The 16765-nt window shown below is 38.1% G+C and overlaps 1 protein-coding gene across 1 annotated transcript in view; it reads right to left on the bottom strand.

The window, feature by feature from the left end:
* Nucleotides 1-124: 124 nt before the first annotated feature.
* Nucleotides 125-16765, bottom strand: part of HHLA1 (HHLA1 neighbor of OC90) — a 64521-nt gene continuing 47880 nt past the window's right edge. Inside the window, exons 13-15 of the mRNA XM_069081299.1 lie at nt 12483-12639; nt 8206-8288; nt 125-168 (exon numbers count right to left, since the gene is read on the bottom strand). Of these exons, the coding sequence (XP_068937400.1) occupies nt 125-168; nt 8206-8288; nt 12483-12639 (284 nt within the window). The remainder of the gene's footprint in view (nt 169-8205; nt 8289-12482; nt 12640-16765) is intronic.

Here is a 16765-nt window from a genome sequence, read left to right as displayed (position 1 = left end):
GAACAAAAACAACAAAAAACCAAATCAGTTCCTGGTGGTATTCTTGCTGGTACTGTGGGCTGAGGAGAGCAGCCAAGGAGGTGGAATGAATTCAGAACTCTGCTTCAGTGGTTTTCTCATGGCCTCAGACAGATGTGCAGATGTTTGAAAGACATTTTTGCTTTAAGGCTGAAAGAGAAGAGGAGGAAAAAATAGTCACTGGTATGGAACAACTAGAAAGAAATGTAGTGTATCAGAGTCACTGCAGTGACTCTGGGAAGGATGCCAGACTTCAGTGTGCTCCATTCATCATATACTGTGGCAGTAGGGTTGTGGAAGATGGGCTGTATATTAGAAGGAAGGTAATCTGGACCAGCTCAGGTTCTGCCACTAATAATGATAGCCCCCATTTATATAACATTTTAACATTTGCAGAGCAATATACATACACACATACATACACATACATATGTGTTTATACTGTGTTTCCCCGATAATAAGACACTGTTATTATTTTTTTGGACAGAAAAACACCAGAGGGCTTATTTTCAGGGGAGGGCTTATTTTAATGAACATTGACAGCAATTTTAATAAACAGGTAAATGTGAACAAAAAAATGTACCTTTATTCAATAATGAATTCAATAAAGAACAGGATGACGCGCTCACTGCTGCAGCTCTGATTGGATGCAGCTCGGAGTGCGGTGTGCGTTTCACGGGGGGGGAGGGTACCGTAATGTAGTGTGTAGTGCAGGGGATCACCTTCACTACAGTAGCAATCTCAATAGGGCTTATTTTCGGGGGAGGGCTTATTTTAGAGGAATCTTACAAAGTAAGGGGAGGGCTTATTTTCGGGATAGGTCTTATTATCGGGGAAACATGGTATATGTGTGTGTGTTTGTTATGTGTGTATTTTTCATTTGATACTTAGAACAGCCCTAGGAAATGGGCATTATTGTTTCCTCTGTTTTACAGGTGAGGAAACTGAAATCTTGAGATGTTAAGTGACCTACCTAAGGTCATATAGCTGCTAAATGTCAGAGGCAGGATTTTAACTAAGCTTTTCTTGACTCCAGGTTCAGCACATAATTTACTACACCACCTATTTACTTCTCAATTGCTTTATGATCCTGACCAAGTTGCTTCTCCCTCTGGTTTTTAGCTTTCTATCTATAAAATGAGGGCATTGGATTAGATGATTTAAAAGATGGAATCCTTCTAAATCTTAATTCTGAAAGTCACTTCTAGCTATAAAAAACATGTGATTAAGATTCTATTGTCATGAAGGTGATCTGCACCTCCACACACACACACACACACACACACACACACACACTCCATTAGATTATGAACAGAGCTAAGCCAGAGCCCAAATAGCCATAGGAAGCCAACCTTACCTGCATGTAAATACCAAAGGAATGTGCTTTAGTAAGAACCTAGTGAGAAAGGGACTAATTACCCTTGGGTAGCTTCCTATAGGCCACATGGGCTTTGATTCAGCATGCATCATCCATTTGGGAATGCTCTAGCCCTAAATTACCCCTGTTGCAGGATGGCATTATGAGTGATCTAGACTGAGACTAGGATCTTGGGCCTCCCTTTCTTCCCCCTCATTCATAACTCTTGCCATTCTAAAGGGTATCCATATCAAGTATTTTTTTTTATTACAATAAGAATTACAGATACAGTAAATGCCCATCAGCTTTTAGTGCCTAACCTGTAGTATTTGTTGTTTTTCAGTCTTTTTTTTTTTCAGTTGTGCTGACTCTTTGTGACCCTATTAGGGTTTTCTTGGCAAAGATACTAGAGTGGTTGCCATTTCCTTCACCCATTCATCAGATGAAGAAACTGAGGCAAACAGGATTAAGTATCTTGCCTAGGGTCACACAGCTAGTCATTGTCTGAGGCAGAATTTGAACTCAGGAAGATGAGTCTTCCTGACTCCAGGCCCAGCACTTTATCCACTGTACCATCTAGCTGCCCTGAGCCCATAGTAGAGACCACATAAATCCTTGTTGGTTTATTTGATCTATCCAGAATCCAACCAGAAAAATTGTGGAACCAGAATCATTTATTCTGTAGTCCTTTATAATGATGATTGACATTCATAATGAAGAACCTTCTGAATGATAAAAAAAGGTCAATTAATGACAGTTTCGTCTATTTTATGTTACTTATGCTGACCTCTTTAACTGCTCCTTTTTTTTGGGTTTCCTATACTGGATCTTTGTCCTCTCCTCAGCTCTAGAAGGTAGCTGTTCCTTTCTGAATGCAGTGTGACCAGAAAGAGTCAAAAGAGACAACCAGTGCAGCTGGTGAATACCTACCAGGTACAGCCCATTACTCCAAAGGAATTCTATCAACCCTTCAATTAATCTGTCTGCTCACTTTAAGTCAATGCACTATTAGGAAGTACTAGCTCCTTTTATCTACTTCCAAATAGCCCCAGATATCTTTGGCTCCCAATAACTTTGTACCATATTGAAAATGGGCTGGATAGAGCTGACTTCTTTGGTGCAGTTACATGTGTAGCTAGCTTCCTTTGCCCTTGCTAAGCAGAGATGGAGGCCCAGCAAGAGGTAGATGTGTATCTTGTATCCATATGTTCACTAAATTGGGCTGTATGATATCAACCAATGCTGAAGCAATATAATCTCAGTATCAGGCTTTATATCCCAAACCTAACAGTTCTCTTTGATATGTTTGTCCTCTTTTCTTCTGACATTCTCTTCTTTAGTTACTTCATTTGCTCCTGTGGTTTGAACTACAAATTCTATGCAAATAACTCTTGAATCTGTATCTCCAGCCCTGACCACTCTTCTAAATTCCAAACTAGTATATCCAAATACCCTGTAAACCTTCTCTACACAGGTGCTTACTATCACCTCATAATGTCTAAAATTAAGTTCATAATTTTTCCCCAATCTTGTCCCCTATGACGACTATTTCTGTAAATGGCAACACTCGGTTTACCGTTTTTATAACCTTAGGGTTATCATACTCCTTCACCCTCACCTCTAGTATATAGTCAGTTATCAAGTTCTATTGATTCCTCCTACTAGCCATCACCTACATCCCTTCTTTTCTTTTTTAAAAAAGTTATTACTCTATTTTTTTAATCAGCAAAAATCTGCATTCTTTCTCTCTCAATACAACACTTCCACACAATAAAGAATGCAAGAAAAACAAACCCCCTATTATAAACAAGTATAGTCAAGCAAAACAAATTTCTGTATTGGGCATGTCCAGAAAATATATGTATCATTCTACGTTCTGAGTTGTTCACTTCTTTATCAGGAGATGGGTAGCATGTTTCATCACTAGTCATCTGTAATCATGGTTGATGATTACACTGATCAAAATTCCTAATTTGTTCAAAGTTGCTCATCTTAACCATACTCTTGTCATTGTATAACTTGTTTTCTTGGTTCTGTTCATCTCACTATGTGAAATTTCACTTCCTTTCTTTCCAGTCTTTGAAGATCATCAGGGAGCAACAGAACCACTCCTAAGCCTTCTGTCTTATCTCTCTATGATTCCTGAAGATGATAAGGTTCAGAAGGGACATAAGTGTCATCTCTCCATATTAGAATCTAAGCAATTTATCCTTGTTTAGGATATTGTTTATGTATATATATATTATACATAATATATATATATAATTGTTCTTTCATATTTACTTTTTTATATTTCTTTTACCTCCTGTGTTTGAACTTCAAAGTTTGTATATAGCTCTAGTCTTTTCCTCAGGAATGATTGGACATTATTTATTTAATTAAAGGTCCTATTCTCCTCCTCCCCCTACCCCAAAGGATTATTCTCAGTTTTTTGTTTTTGCTTTTTGGAGGGCAATTGGGGTTAAGTGACTGATTATTCTCAGTTTTGCTGAACTTTATGAATTCCTGACCTGGGTTTGGGTTGGAGCAATAGCAAATTGCTATTAGGATCAACAACTATCAGTCAATGGGGAAGCTTTGCTGGATCAGGGTGACTAAACTGCAGACTCCCCTTTGGTCTGGGATTTCTGCTCTGGTTGTTCCTCAGTAGCCTTCAGACCAGGCCAGAAGCTGGAATTGAGATTCTGCTCTTCTCTTGGATTCTGAGCCACCTTGCTGCTTCTCTCTGGGTTCACACCCCCAGACCTTCTGGTGCATATGGAGAATTGTGGAGGGGGAGCACGAGTCTCTGACTTTGACCCAGAGCTGAGTAGTCAGTGACCTCTCAGATAGAGGAACATCATCCCAGAGGAGTCAGCTTTCAGACTAATATAGGATTTCACTATTTCCTGATTGTAGCATTTCCCTTATAATATCAGGGCATCCATTCTACCAGATGTGTTTTCAGTTTGGTGACTACTGATTCCTTCCCTAATTGGGAGTTATTCAAGTTAAGTCAACAAGAATTTATTAGGCACCTACTATGTGCCAGGCACATTATCAAGTGCTGGTTGTATACAGAACAGGAAAGAATATTGACCTGAGAGTCAGGAGAACTATTTTTTACTCATGTCTTTGCAACTAATGTGCTGTGTGACCTTTGGCAAGACTCTTTACATTTTCAGGTCTTTTAATTCCTTGTTTTCAAATGCGTTACATTTAAGATGCGTCAGGACTAAACTGATTCCCCAAATAAGGTAGAGTTTGAAGAATCCTGGAATCACAGACTCTTAGAGTTGGAAGAGGTCCTTTAGTGGAACCCCCTATCCAGTGCATGAATCCTTGTTACAACAACCCCAAAGTGTGGTCATTTAGCCTCTTCTTTTCCTCCTGTGAAGAATCTCTTTTCCCCCCAGACCAATCAATTTAGTTGCACATTTATTAAGACCTCATTTAAATGAGATCAAAGAAGACAATGCATGGAAAGTGCTTTGCGTAACTGTTAGCTCTTCTTGTTATCATTATCAGAGTCACTGTGGTATAGGGAATAGAGCTGTCGTTTGACTCAAGAATACCTGAATCCAAGTCCAGGCTTTCACATATATTTTTCTCAGTACTCTGGAAATTCTCTAAAACTCCTTAAGTCAGAGAGAAAGTGCCTATCTCCATTAGCTGAGGGAGTTTCCTCACTTGGCAATTCCCTGCACTAATGAAATCACAGGTCTAATACCTGTCTGATAATGATGTAATAAATAGTATGAGCAGATCATTGTGCACCCTCTTCCATTGTTGATGAAATTCATGATTTTGATAGAGGTAGGAGTAGGTGACCTCTCTCCTCACTTCCTTTTTCTTTTATGTTAGGATATTCTTCTTCCTCTAGCCCACAATATATTTTCATATATTGCATTAAATATTTCTCAATTACATGTAAAATTTTTAAACTTTCTTTTTAATTTTGAGTTCCAAATTCTCTCCCTCCCTCCTTGAGAAAGAAAGTGACTTAATATAGATCATACATGTGAAGTCATGCAAAAATATTTTCATTTTAGACATGTTGAAAGTAAAATAGAATTTAAAAAAACAACTAGAAAGATAAAGAAAGTTAAAAAAACCAAGTTTGCTTCAATCTGCATTCAGATTCCATCAGTTCTTTTTCCGGAGTTAGAGAGCATTTTTCATCACAAGTCCTTCAGAATTGTCTTAGATCCCTCGATTGATCAGAATAACTAAGTCATTTGCGGTTGATATCACACAATATTATATTGTATGATACAATATTATCATACACTATCATACTATGTTACTGTTTCTGTGTACAGTGATCTCCTAGTTATCTTCACTTCACTTTGTATCAGTTCATATAAGGCTTCCCAGGGTTTTTGGAGGCCATCCTGCTGATCAATTCTTATAACACAGTAGTATTCCATCACAATCATATATCACAACTTGTTCAGCCATTCCCCATTTGATGGGCATCCTCTAAATTTCCAGTTTTTGACACCACAAAAATAACTGCTATAAATATTTTTTGCAATATGGATCTTTTTTCTTTTTCTTTGATCTCTTTGGGAAACAAATCTAGTAGTGGTGTTTCTGGGTCAAAGGGTATGCACAATTTTATAGCCCTTCATTGCAGTTTTATAGTCCTTTGGACATAGTTACAAATTATTCTCCAGGATGGTTGGGTCAGTTTATAACTCCACAACAGTACATTAGTGTCTCAGTTTTTCTATGTTCCCTCCAACATTTGTCATTTTCTTTTTTTATCAGATTAGCCAATCTTATAAGTGTGAGGTGGTACCTCAGAGATGTTTAAATTTGTATTTCTCTAGTCAATAGTTATTTAGAGCATATTTTCATATTACTAATTGATAGCTTTGATTTCTTGTTCTAAAAACTGTATATCCTTATCCTTTCACCATTTATCAATATGGGAATGTCTTACATTCTTATAAATTTGGCTCAGTTCCCTATGTATTTGAGAAATTAGGTGTTTTTTAGAGAAATTTGCTATAAATGCCCCCCTTTTCCTGCTTCTTTTCCTAATCTTGGCATCATTGATTTTGTTTTCCAAAACCTTTTTAATTTACTATAATCAAAATTATTCATTTTATGTCCCATAATTCTCTCTATCTCATGTTTGGTCACAAATGCTTCCCTTATTCATAGATTTGACAGGCAAAATATTCTATCCTCCTCTAATGTGTTTATGATATTACCCTTTATGACTAAATCATTTACATGTTTTGACCTTATCTTGGTCTATGTATGAGATGTTGGTCTGCCAAACTGCTTTCCAGATTTCCCAGCAATTTTTGTCAAATAGTGAGTTCTTGTCCCCCAAATTTGCATCTTTGGGTTTGTCAAACACAAGATTACTATGGTCATTTACTACTGTGTATTGTATACTTAATCTGTTTTCCTGATCTTTCATTCTATTACATAGCCAGTACCAAATTGTTTTGATGATTACCAATTTGTGAAAATTTTGCGATCCTTCACTGCTAGACCACCTTCCTTCATGTGTTTTTTTTATTGATTTTCTTGATATTCTTGACCTTTGTTTTTCCAGATAAATTTTATTATTTTTTCTAGCTCTATAAAATAAATTTTTAGTAGTTTGACACTGAATAAATAAATTAATTTAGGTAGAATTATAATTTTTATTATATTGGCTCAGCCTACCTATGAGCAATGGATATCTCTCCAGTTGTTTATATCTGACTTTATTTGTGTGAAAAGTGTTTTATAATTGTGTTCTCATAGGTCCTGGGTTTACCTTGGCAGGCAGTTTCCCAAGTATTTTATTTTATCTACAGTTATTTTAAATGGAATTTTTCTTTCTATCTCTTACTGTTGGACTTTGTTGTACATAGAAACAATGATGACTTATGTGGACTTATTTTATCCTAAACTTTGCTGGTTAGTTGTTTAATTAGTTTTTAGTTGATTCTCTAGGATTCTGTAAGTATGCCATTATATCATCTGCAAAGAGTGATACTTATGTTTCCTCATTGCCTATTCTAATTCCCTCAATTTCTTTTTTTTTCTCTTATTGCTGTATCTAACAGTTCTAGAACAATATTGGATAATAGTGGTAAAAATAGATATCCTTGCTTCACCCTGAGCTTACTGGCAAGGCTTCTAGCTTATCCCCATTACAGATAATGCTTGCTGATAGTTTTAGGTACATACAACTTATCATTTTAAGGAAAGCTTCATTTATTCTTATGCTTTCCACTGTATTTAATCAGAACGAGTACAGTATTTTGTCAAAAGCTTTTTTTCTGCACCTATTGAGATAATCATATGATTTTTGTTGCTTTTGTTATTGACATGGTCATTTATGCTCATAGTTCTAATATCGAACCAGCTCTGAATTTCTGGTATAAATCTGACCTCACCATAGTGTGTGATCTTTGTGATACATTACTGCAATCTCCTTGCCGGTATTGTATTTAAAAATTTTGCAACAATATTCATTAGGGAAACTGGTCTATAGTTTTCTTTCCTTGTTTTCTTATATGCCTCTCACAACAACCTTGTGAATTATTTTCCCATTTTTCAGTTGAGAAACTTAGGACAAGAAAAAATTGAATGATATGCCCCGAATCACTCAAGCAGTACATGTCTAAGATAGGGTTTTAACTCATGTTCTCCTGACTCTAAGTCTCACATACTATCCATTGTGCTACCTCACTGCTTAGAATCACTCATAATCAGATCAGGATTGATGTTATGGGAATCCTGTTATACAAAGCCTGCCTTGGTAATGATATTTGTTGTAGCTAAAGTAACTCTAAGTAAAGTAAAGATGTTATGTTTAAGTTGTTAGGTAGTGTACTTACTGTGGGAATGAGCCATCCTTGTCACCCTCTGACAGATGTATGTTGCATTTCTCAAGAACCAGGAATAGTACTCAATGCAGAACCTAGAGAGTTAATGTAAGTCAGGGAAGGGATAACCATGTAACAGCTAGGAATTTATAGAGTAGCCTGGGGGGTTTACTTAAAATAGGTTAGGTAGTGCTTGATTTATTGATAGCCAGGGAATGGTTGCATTCTACTAGGTTTCATTTTGGAAGTGCTTTGGGGTTGCTTTTGAGGGTGAAACATGCACTTCATAAGACCATGTTGACCTTGGGATGTCTTTGGCTCAGGTGGTGTAGGCAGCCACATATAAATATATAGCTCAGGGGCTTTAGGCAACCATAGAATAACAGTCCAGTTCATCATCATGGTTTTCTTTGACTCCAGCCATTTTTGTGAAGTTCTAAAACAACATCATTCAATGTTGACAAGATGACTAGTGGTACTAAGGTCATATAAAGCAAGGCCTTTAATCACAGTAAGGTTTGGGAGTATATAGATTTGGAATTAGCACAGGGCAAATAAGGCTGTGCTCCATATACTGATAAATGGGAAATAGTGGGATTGAAATTCTTATCCCTGATCCTCTCTGCCTGCTTCTTTTCCCAGACCCAGGCTATCATCGTTGGGTCTGGAGTCAAGGACCTATCATACTCATCTCCTCTGGTGCCATCACAGCAGGTCAGGGTGGACTCTTCTTCAACTTTTTTCTCTGTCCTGACCTGGCTAGACTCTACAGTCTTGTCTCTTTACCCTCCCTATAGAAAACATAAACACATCCTTTCTCTACCATCTTTTTTCTCAATTTTTTCATTTCTATGTCCTCTTAAAAGCTTCCTTGGTTGTAGAGCAGTGGAAAGATCAATGAATTTAGAGTCAGATGACCTGAGTTCTAATCTTGGCTCTACCAATTATTTGTTATGTTCCTGGCACGTAGTAGGTGCTTAATAAATGACTGACTTATTTGTGTGACTGTGAGCCCTTAATTTCACTTCTCTGGGCCTTAATTTTCTCCATAGTTAAATGGAGGGGTTTGACTAGATGACTTTTAAGGTCCCTTCCTTAAGCTATAAACCTGGGATCCTAGATCTCTTCCTTTCAGATTCCTTGCATCTTCTGAGGTCTCTTGCAGCTTAGAATTTTTCTGAAGGTACCATATTTTTTGGAATCCTTTTAAAAGGCCATCTACTCCTTCCCTTACACTCTCTGACACAGGGCCAAAAGGAGTTAACAAACTCATTGTTCTCTATCACCACATTCAGACCTTCCTATCACCATCAGTATCAGTCAGCAACTATCTCTCTTCCTATTAAGTATAAACCAGTTTGCACCCTTGTTGAACCCCTTTGCCTTCCCTACTTTGTTCTTTCCAGCCTCCTAGCTTCTCAGCTTACCCAACTCCTATGGCCTCTGGCTCTAATCTACCTCAATTATACCAGGGCATGGTTATACTTTTGATTTACTTTGAGCCACTTTTGCTCAGGCTCAACTGAATTTAAGCTAGTTGCCAGTATTTCTGGTGGTGCCTCTGGAATAGGAATCTTTGATCAAATAGGGCAACTGTGTCAGGAGGAGGCTTGAGAGACTCCAAATATGGCAGGAATGGGAGAATACAAATGGGTTCAATAAAAAAAAACAGGTCAAATTAGACAAATGGTCATCTCATTGGCCCTCCCAAAATCTTAGATTCTTGATGTAGGGTGACTTACTATACCCATATTATTATTACAAAGCCCAGTCTTCCTATTCATCTTGTCCCCTAGATCTTGGAACTCTGAAGATATTCTGGTACCTACTTGTCCTGTCCTTTCAGTGTGTTTTTTCTCTTCTCCTAATTCAGATCCACAGCTCATCTACTGCAGATGGGCCTCACTTTTTCCCTCAACAGTAGTCATAATTCTGTCTTTAAAGAAGAGCCACAACAGGGTGGCTAGGTGGTGCAGTGAGTGAAGCACTGGCCCTGGAGTCAGGAGGACCTGAGTTCAAATATGGCCTCAGACACTTGACACTTACTAGCTGTGTGACCTTGGGCAAGTCACTTAACCCCAATTGCCCTGCCTTTTCCTCTCAAAAAAGAAAAAAAAAAGAGCCACAAATGTCTGTAAGGTAGAATTCTCTTCCCTCTTTCCCTTCTTCCTTTTCTCTTAATCCCTGATACTAAAGACCTTGCTGAACCATCCTTGGCTGATCCATTTAGTTGTAGAAAACAGGTGATGCTGGGTAAGATATCCAGAGGTAAGAGCTGGAGAGAAGAGTGAAGGCATCTGTTGAAGGACTAAGAGAGCATAAGAAATCAATTCTTTAAATTTAAGAAGCACCTTCCTCATAACAACTTTGTGAGGGAGAGAGTATGGGTAGTATTGAGTTTATTTTATAGAGGAAGGCTTATAAAAGTTAAATGGTTTTCCACATTCACACAGATAATAAACAGCAGACCTGTAGCTTTCTCTAGGTCTCTTGACTCCCAGTCTACTACACCACAGGTTCCAATCAATCAAGCAATTCTAGTTCCAAGGGGTCTTTTAGTAGACTTTGATAATGATATTAAAGATTTGGAAGTAGACAGGCTCCCAGAGCTATAGAGCATGATTTTTTCCCCCTCTATTATTCTGCTTATGGCAGCATCTAAGAGAAAATCACAGTGAAGAGAAAGTTATGTCAGCATTTCAGGGAAGGCAAAGATCCCTGACCAAATTTTCTGAAACATTACAAGGCCCATTCTCCAATTTTCCTTCACTGGCCCATTCATTTGGCCCTGAGGATGACTGGTATTAGCCTCTGGAAGAACTGTGATTTGTATGTATTTGGAGAAGGGAGGCAGGGACCTCTTTGACCTACCCCTCAGCAAATTGAGAGTTTGAGAGGAATGGGAGGCTAGGGAGTCACACACTGGAGTTTGAAAACAATACTCACTCTTCTTGTTTCACTTTCTTTTCCAGTATAAAGCCAAAACTCAAGTTTGTTCCCAAATGTATTTAGAAAAAAAAATCCACTGGCTTTAGGACAAAGTCCTATGAAAGGTCATATAATAAATGATAATATCTGGTATTTATTTTAAAGTTTGCAAAGAGTTTTGTTGGTGTGAAATCATTTGTTTCTCACAGCAACCTGACAGGTACTACTATTATCTGCATTTTATAAATGAGAAAACTGAGGCAAACAAAGGTGAAGTGAATGGCCCAGGGTCACACAGATAGTAAGTAAGTGGATGAGGCAGGATTTGAATCCAGCTTTTCCTGACTCCAAGTATCGCACTTTATCCACTGTAGCACCTAGCTGATTTTATATACAGGAACCTGAGGGAACAGAAAACATTTCATGCTGATCCTAGGTAGGAATAGAGACAATTTTTTTTCCTTTTTGACTTATGACTGCTTTCCCTTCTCCTGTTCATTTGTTTGTGTACTCTCCATTACTGTCTTACTCTCTTCTGTCTAGCCATTCCCTGTGCTGTCTCCAAGACCCACTAAAGCCTCTATACCTGTGCATGAGTAGCATCTGAAGAGAGGACAGTTATTGATTCCTTCCCTTTCCCCATATGTCTGCATCTACCACTCCTGTGCATTCTTGTCTTTCCTACCTCCTAAAAACTTTATTGATGAGGTCTAGGGAAGAGATGCTCAAACCTCATCCTCTTAAATAGACAACTAGTTCTCTACCAGTCATTGATTGGGTCCCAAATACACTAATCCCCAAGAGTTTAAGTTTTAGCAATATTCTTCATCTAATCCTTTAAGCACCTGTAAGCCATGAATGATGAGTGCTAGAACATTTATTAAATGCCTTCTAGGCACCAGACACTGCATTAAGTACCCAAGACATAAATACCCAAACATGACAATCTGTGCCCTCAAGGAACTTATAGTCTAAAGAGAGAAGGACAACATATATTTAAAAAAAAAAGAGAAAGGGGTATAAACACTGTGGCATGGCTTAGAAATTAAGGTCCTATATTCTATGCCCTCTGTGGATCAATGGAAGCTAATACTGTGCCTTGTATATAGTAGTAGGTGATTAATTAATGTTTTTTGAATTGACTTGAATTGTCTGGTTTGTTTTGTTTTGTTTTTTTGTTTGGACATGTGTGTTAGGTGGAGAGAAATTGGTTTCTGAATTATCAATTAAGTCATTTATGCAGTAACTAAGATGACAGGAACCACCATTTTGCACCAACCAAAGGGCAACTTTTACCCCTCCAAACCAAAAAGAGAAGCAGTTTAAAGAAAATGTTCCTACAAAATAGCATCCAGGGTTACCTCATAGTATCTTTTCTTGAATATTGCTTTTGACCAACGCAGAGACATTGTTGAAAAAAACGGCACAGCTCCATGATGCAAGGATTTATCTTTTGGAGACTTAGGGTGAGAGGAAGAGTTGTCATGTCTTTGTCCTTGAGCAGTGGCTGTGGACATCCTGGAAGATGGATCAAGAAGGAGCAGGGTGTGGTGAAAATAGAATTAGAAGACCTACTCTGTCTTGCTAGTTTTTTTTTTTTTGATTGTCATCACCAGGATCTCTCTGAGATTCATTCTCCTCATCAGTATAATAGGGATTCCTAAGAGGGCTGTTGTGAGAAACAGACTCGCTAACACATGAGAATCCAAGGATCTTGGAACTATAGAGAAGAAATTCAAAGGTCATCTGGTCCAAGGACTACCTTGATAGGAAACCCTTCTACAATATGACAAAGTGATCATCCAGCCTTCCACTGGGAGATTTCTAGGGACAGGAAAACCATTACTTCCTGAGGCAAGTCATCCCACTTTTGAATAGCTCCAATTTGTAGAAATTTTTTTTTTCTTATTATGGTTCCGTAAAATCTACTCTTCTGTAAGGTAAACATCCCCAGTTCCTTCAACCAGCATTCTATGGTGTGTCCAATCTACTCACCATTCTGGCCACCATTCTCAGGGCAAGAGCACTAGTTAGGTGGCACAGGACTTGGGGTCAGGAAGACTTATTCAAATCATGCCTCAGACATTAACTGTGTGACCCTGGGCAAATCACTTACCTTCTATACACACCAATTTCCTTATCTACAAAATGTGGTTAATAATAGCACCTACCTCTCAAGATTGTTATGAGGATCAAATGAGATTATGTGTAAAGCACTTAGGAAACTATATAAGCTATCTATAAAAGCTATATTAATGCTAATTATTATTAAATGGCTATAAAATATGAACTACTATTGTCTAGGACATTTACAGATGAGGAGAACAAATTGTAATAAATTATCATCAAGGGGGCAGGTACGTGATGCAGCAGATAGAGCATTGGCCCTGGATTCAGGACCACCTGAATTAAAATCCTACTTCAGAATAAACTAGCTGTGTGACCTTGGACAAATAAATAATTTAACCCTGATCACCTCCAAAAAAATACAAATTTTCAACAATAATAATTCTAATCATAAGACATATAGTGTTGACTGTCACAAATCGCTTTATAACTGTATTCTATGTCGTCATGTTAAAGAATCCTATAGATTTGTGGTCAGGATGCCCCTTTCAGATGATGTCTATTCTGATGCCCTTGCCAATCTCTTATGATTTTAATACATTGTTTGCTTCAGGTGCCACCCACCTCCTACATCATTTCTGACTTCCTTCCATCTGGAAAATGCCCTGTGGACACTCTCCTTATTGAAAAATGACATAAGCATTTCCCTTGCTTACAAGGTAATTCAAATCTAAAAGGCATTAAAAAATGTGTTAAGGGGAAAGTCATACCCAGTCAAGGCACTTTCCTTGGAAACAAGAAAAAACTAAATGAATGCTACAATTAGGAGGGCGTCAGAAAAAATATGGGTAGGTGGATAAATTATCTTGGTTTGGAAATAAGTCTCCCTAAGGGTAGGGGTGAGAACATGCATTTATTAACTACCTACTGTATGCCAAGTACTTCGTTGTATGCTTTACGGATGTTTTTTCACTTGATCCTCACATCAACCTTGAGAAGTGGCTATTATCCTCATTTTACAGTTGAATAAATTAAAGAAATAAATCATTAAATGACTTGCCCAGGGTCACAGAGCCAGTAAGTATCTGAAGTAGGATTTGGACTCAGATTTTCCTGACTCCAGGCCTGACTATCGTATTCATTGCACCACCTAGTTGCCTTTATATATATCCATCTTTGTATCTATAATCTGTCTGTATTATTGTCTGTCTCTGTCTCTCTCTCTCTTTATCTCTCTCTCTCTCTCTGTCTCTCTGTCTCTCTCTCTCTCTCTGTCTCTCTCTCTCTCTTTGTCTCTGTGTCTCCCTTTTACCCTTTTGTGGATTCCAAAGTCCAGCAAACTGTATTACTTTCTTCTCCTTATTTCTCACTTGGCTGCATTACTTCTGGGACTTTTCTGACTTCTCCACCATACCCTGCCTTGGGTACCCTCCCCACACCTCTACTTTCATCTTCCTTTTGTGTGTTGTCTTCCCCCATTTGATTATAAGCTCCTGGAGGGAAGGGAATGTATTTCTTTTTTATATTTTTTATCCCCAGAACTTAGCACAGTGCCTAGCTTACAATGAATATTTAATAATATTTATTGTTTCTGTTTAATGATTCTGGAAGCCATCGGTGGTTCTTAACAATGGTCCAAGGAGTTTAGGCCATATATTCTTTAATAATATCAAATGTAAAAAATAATTGTAAAGAATGAGCAGTATATTCGATTACTCTGGAGATTCACAACACATTTTGTTGTTGTTGAAAATCATTTTCAGAACAAAACCAACTGGGAACCACCATTGTTCCATAAGTACATGTTCTGTGTTTTCCCGCTTCATGTCCATAGGTAGGACAGTCGGTAGAGCACTACCACTGAAGTCAGGAAGACCTGGTTCAATTACATCCCCAGACATTTACTAACTTGTGTGAGTCTGGGCAAGTCATTTCACCTCTCTTTGCCTCAGTTTCCTTACCTATAAAATGGGGATAATAAAAGCATCTACCACTCAGTATTGTTGTAAGGATCAAATGAATAATATTTGTGAAAACAGCTAAGCACAGTGCCTGGTATATAGTAAGTGCTATATAAATACTTGGCTGCTAAGTGGTACATTAGATAAGAGTGCTGGGCCTGGAATCAGAAAGATTCATCTTCCTGAGTTTAGATCTTACCACAGATACTTACTAGCTGTGTGACCCTAGGCAAGTCACTTAACCTTGTTTGCCTTAGTTTCTTCATTTATAAAATGAGCTGGAGAAGGACATGGTAAGCCACTCCAATATCTTTGCCAAGAAAACCCCAAATGGGGTCACAAAGAGTCAGACAGGACTGAAATGACTCAATAACAGCCACAAAAAATAATTATTCCCTTCCCCTCCATTCCCTTTTATGCCTTTTCACTGACACCATTTCTTTTACCTGCAATGCCATCTCCTCAGGCAGGCAGTCAACTAGCAATTCTTTGAGCACATACTTTGTACCATATATAAATTATTGTTTTTTGTCCTTTGTTTTCAAAGAGGACCAATGATGTCAAGTATGATGTCTTTACTTAAGAATGAATTGGATTTAAATGAGACAGAGTTGCACAAAGCCATCATCCTCACTCTCTTTCCCAGAGTCATGAAATCCAGTGACAAGACAGAAGTCAGGATGACTGGCAATGAGATGCAATAGATGACCTTGGTGTCTTCAATGTCTGACCAAGCTCTAAGTGCTCCACAGATGCCTTCATGGCCATTGGAATAAACTGTTCTCATTCACCTAACCCGCCAGGGGAATTCTTCATATCCTTGAGGTACACATCCCCCAGACTTTGGGTTTGATGTTTATTTGTTGCCCTCAACCTGGTTTAGCTCCTCTGCCAAGATGGTTTTACCAAGGTGTGGCCACTGCACATGCTATAGCTTCTTAGAGCCAAAAGTGAGGGCTGGGTGATAGGTGAACACCAAAGGTGGATGAATAGCCAAAGGGCTGAGCAGCCCTCTCACCAGTGGTAAAGGTACTCAAATGCCAATAAAAGGAGTTTATATTTGTCCCTAGACATAATTGGGAACTATCAGAGTAAAGACATGGTCAGCTTTATGTCTTAGGAATATCTCTTGGCTGCTCCAAATGCTATAATTATAACTTATTCCTAGTAGCTACTGAGTGAATGGGCAGAATTTCCCACTAGACCTTGCCATGTAGTATTGAAAATCAGAATTATAGAATATGAAATTAGAGAGGGCCTTAGAGGCTGTTTGGTTCTTCTCTCATTGTATAGAAGGACTGAGGAAGAGAGAGGAGAAGAAAGTTGTGAGTGTCTCTAAACAAGTAAGTGGCAGGTCTGTGACAAGAACATTAATTTCCCATCCAGTGCATACTTAGGGCATCACTTGTTGCATAGTGTGTACTAAATAAATACTTGTTGACTGATTGATCTTTGTATTAAATCACACTGGCTTTATTTTACATCTATTTCCCCCTTCCCTTTAACAGACTCTGAGGTTCTCACTCTAGAGGGTCTTATATTTGTAGAATGCTTGGAAAGTGGGGGAAAATCTCCTTGGCAGAATAATTACACTTTTGTGTCTTAAAGTCTCCTTC

Source organism: Petaurus breviceps, unplaced genomic scaffold, assembly GCF_028583685.1.
Source record: "Petaurus breviceps papuanus isolate PSGF00001 unplaced genomic scaffold, PetGlider_PUasm1.0 98, whole genome shotgun sequence".
NCBI lineage: Eukaryota > Metazoa > Chordata > Mammalia > Diprotodontia > Petauridae > Petaurus > Petaurus breviceps.
This window is presented reverse-complemented; position numbering and strand designations above follow the sequence as displayed.